Source organism: Sardina pilchardus, chromosome 18 (genome assembly GCF_963854185.1).
Source record: "Sardina pilchardus chromosome 18, fSarPil1.1, whole genome shotgun sequence".
Classification (NCBI taxonomy): Eukaryota; Metazoa; Chordata; class Actinopteri; order Clupeiformes; family Clupeidae; genus Sardina; species Sardina pilchardus.
In genome coordinates this window covers 11,575,980-11,579,069 of record NC_085011.1, presented here as the reverse complement: position 1 = coordinate 11,579,069, position 3,090 = coordinate 11,575,980, and the positions used below count along the sequence as shown (strand labels likewise).

Sequence of the window (3,090 nt, the reverse complement as noted above, 5' to 3'; positions counted from 1 at the left end):
GTTTGATTTTTACTCATTTTTTTAATTAAAGCATTAAGATCAATTGTCAAATGATGATTTTATATTCCTCTTTTTAGGCAACTTTATCATGGTATCAAATACATGTGCTCCCCACTGTATTTCCCACTTATTGACCCTGATAATGAGGTAATGCTTGATAGTTCTCAAGACATAAATGAATACTTATTATTATTATTATTATTATTATTATTATACAATGCATGAACAAAACGGATAATTCCAGCATATAAAGGTCCTTTAATGGTCAATCTACTAAATTATTGACGCAAATAAATCTCTACAACCTTGTTTGAAACCGAAAGTTGATAGACGTGGGAGGAGACGAGGGAACTTTTTACCTTGGCATCTTGGACCAATGATTGCACAATTCCGACAGAAAACGCTTCCGTGTAGGATACTCATTGTGTTCCCTCACCTATCGGGCCTTCCACCTCCCTACTCTCTCCTGCCTCTTCTAGCTGCAGTTAGATGAATGAGACGACCTCGGGCTTTGAAGGATTTCTGGGTGTGAACTAAAATCGGTGTTAAGTCTAAATGACTTCACACAAGCAGAAATAACATATTAAAAATCAATAAACATCAAAACAAACTGTCAAAATGTTTTTAACATTTAATTAAACATCACACAAAATGTAATAAGCTATATAGCAAAACAAGAGCAATATTTCATTGTACCTCTTATATTAATGTTTTGAAGTGCACTTTGAGACTGAAATGAAAGGAAAGGAAAACATATTGACACCTTTGCTGTCCTGAAGCAACTACGCATGATGCTGTCTTAAAATGCTGTCTGATGTATTCCATAGTATTCCAGTGTGTGAACTGCCATCTACTGGCCACCTGATTATACAACATCTTCCCCGTCAATGTTATGAGGTGTAGGCCTGATGAATATTCACCATAAAATGCACAGACTAGCTAGAATGCAGTCTGAAAAACGCTTAATTTAAAATGTCCTTTCACTGCATTGAACTTGTAACACTATACAGTATGTTGCACCTTGAAATCTAACCACTTGGCTTAATGGTCAAGGATCCAAATGACTTCGAAAAGGTTTTCTACTATTTACATACCTCAGATTCAGACATGCATCATTTTAAAAGTGTGTCTTAATAACAGTGAAAATAAGTCTGTGTGTGTGTGTGTGTGTGTGAGAGAGAGAGAGAGAGAGAGAGAGAGAGAGAGAGAGAGAGAGAGAGAGAGAGAGAGAGAGAGAGGTGTGTGAGTGTGTGTGTGTGACAATGGCGAGATTAACTCTTGGTAGTCTTGGTGCTAGGAGTTCTTATCGTCCACGTTGGCTTTCTGTGTGGGGTCAAAACTGGTGCCTTCATACATGACTTTGTTCTTTATCCCTTTCTGTATCATTCTTTGTTGAACACGCTGCATTGCATTGTCGTATCTGCAGTAGCACCTGAAAAACAAACAAAAAAAAAAAAACTGTACGAGTGGATACATATATCTATGACATTGGTGTCCTTCGCTCTTCCAGTTACTGGGACCTCAAAGACCATACGAGTGACTATATACTAACAATACATGACTATGAAATTGCACAATTAAACTTTCAGTGAGTAAAATATCGGAAAAGAAATGGCAAACATATCACCATATAGTGTGTTAATAAGTCTCAGAGATCAATTAACACACGTGATTAATGGGATTCTCCTTTAATAAACCCTCATCATTAGGACCACCAGGGCATTTATGACATGGAATTGAGCTCCTGTTTTCTCAAAGCAAAAGACTAACTTCATTGATCTGATAACGCAGCCTGTTCCACTTAAACATATTACTACATTTTCCGGTTGATGACACTAGCATGATGCATGATGGAGTAGCTGTCCAATAGCTGCGCCCGGTTGACAGTACTAACCATGATCCCACTGTTGTCAGAAGGAACCCAGCAAAGCCAACATCAAATGACCTCTTTACTCTACCTGTAAAACAAGGTAAAGGGTATAATGAGCAAAATAGCTCAGTCTGTCTGTGAAAGGAAGCAGTAGAGTAGCATATTTTCATTTACACTGCCCAGTGCTACAGGAGATGTAGTAGGACTTACTTGTGGCTAAGAAGTGAAGGAGCCCTGCCACTAAAGACCCCCCTGCGCCATGCAGTAGTGCTTCCCTGGCACATACAGTGTTCTTGATGTCTGGAATCCCCAATAGTCCCTGAGAATTGACATTCGAGAAAGACGGAGGTTAACATGCAAGAAAGCCTACATAATGAGGTTAGGCCTACTGGAAGAAGCATAGGTTACCAAAAGATTATTTTATCAAAAGGAAAACGCTATATAGCTAGTGCTTCAACTGGCATATCTTAGAGACAGTGATAAAAGGAGAGTGGGGGGTGACCTAACATTAGCAAGTTAAGATACGTAGCTATTAGACATTACGCATGGCCTGACGGTTAGTTGTTGCATGACCACCACTGACATAATTGTCATCTTCAATGTTCAGGAAATACACCTCACAATAATGATTGCACACACACAAACTAGGCTACCACACAGCTAACGCTAACGTTATGCTAATGAGTGAGGACTGGGGCAATATCATTCATAAAGTAGGACGCAAATATATCTAACCTGTTTTTTGTCACCTTGATCCTCGCCAGCCATTGCAATAACAGTCCAAAAGGGCAACAAACGAGCGAATTTCAATGTCTTTAAACACTGCTGAAGTAATCAAAGGGCATCTGACCGAGACAGCACAACCATCTGACATGTCTTTAGTGTCTAAGGTCTTAGGTAAAAGTTGAGTGTAGCACCAATAATGTCCTGACAGAAACTATGTGAACGATTTCAGTTCCGTGTAGGCTACTTCTTCTTTAGATTTGTTTGCGATAGGCCTACCTAGGTGCATTACCGCCCCCAGCTGTTTGAGGCGCGGAGCTTGGATTTAGACGTTTATTCAATAAAACCGAGGGTGTAATCTTGGTTGATTTAAGTTAAATCCTATCAAATCAACCCGTTTCCTTTAGATAGCCTAGGCCTATCGCCTGAGATCTGGTCATGTCAATGGTTTTAAAAAAGAAAAGGAAAGGAAATTGAAATGGATGTAATTAATAACC

General features: G+C 39.1%; 1 protein-coding gene across 1 annotated transcript; it reads right to left on the bottom strand.

The window, feature by feature from the left end:
• Positions 1–243: 243 nt before the first annotated feature.
• Positions 244–2,759, bottom strand: LOC134063711 (cytochrome c oxidase assembly protein COX20, mitochondrial). Its single transcript, XM_062519388.1, has 4 exons — positions 2,606–2,759; positions 2,081–2,189; positions 1,895–1,958; positions 244–1,432 (listed from the first exon to the last, which is right to left on the bottom strand). The coding sequence occupies exons 1-4, from the start codon at positions 2,636–2,638 to the stop codon at positions 1,294–1,296; spliced, it is 345 nt and encodes a 114-aa protein (XP_062375372.1). The 5' UTR covers positions 2,639–2,759; the 3' UTR covers positions 244–1,293.
• Positions 2,760–3,090: the final 331 nt, after the last annotated feature.

Coding starts and splice junctions, on each gene's coding strand:
- LOC134063711 (XM_062519388.1), bottom strand. CDS start 2,638: ATGGCTGGCGAGGATCAAGGTGACAAAAAACAG. Junction 1,959..2,080: donor CCTTCACTTCTTAGCCACAA/GTAAGTCCTACT, acceptor CTTGTTTTACAG/GTAGAGTAAAGAGGTCATTT. Junction 1,433..1,894: donor CTGACAACAGTGGGATCATG/GTTAGTACTGTC, acceptor TTTGTTTTTCAG/GTGCTACTGCAGATACGACA.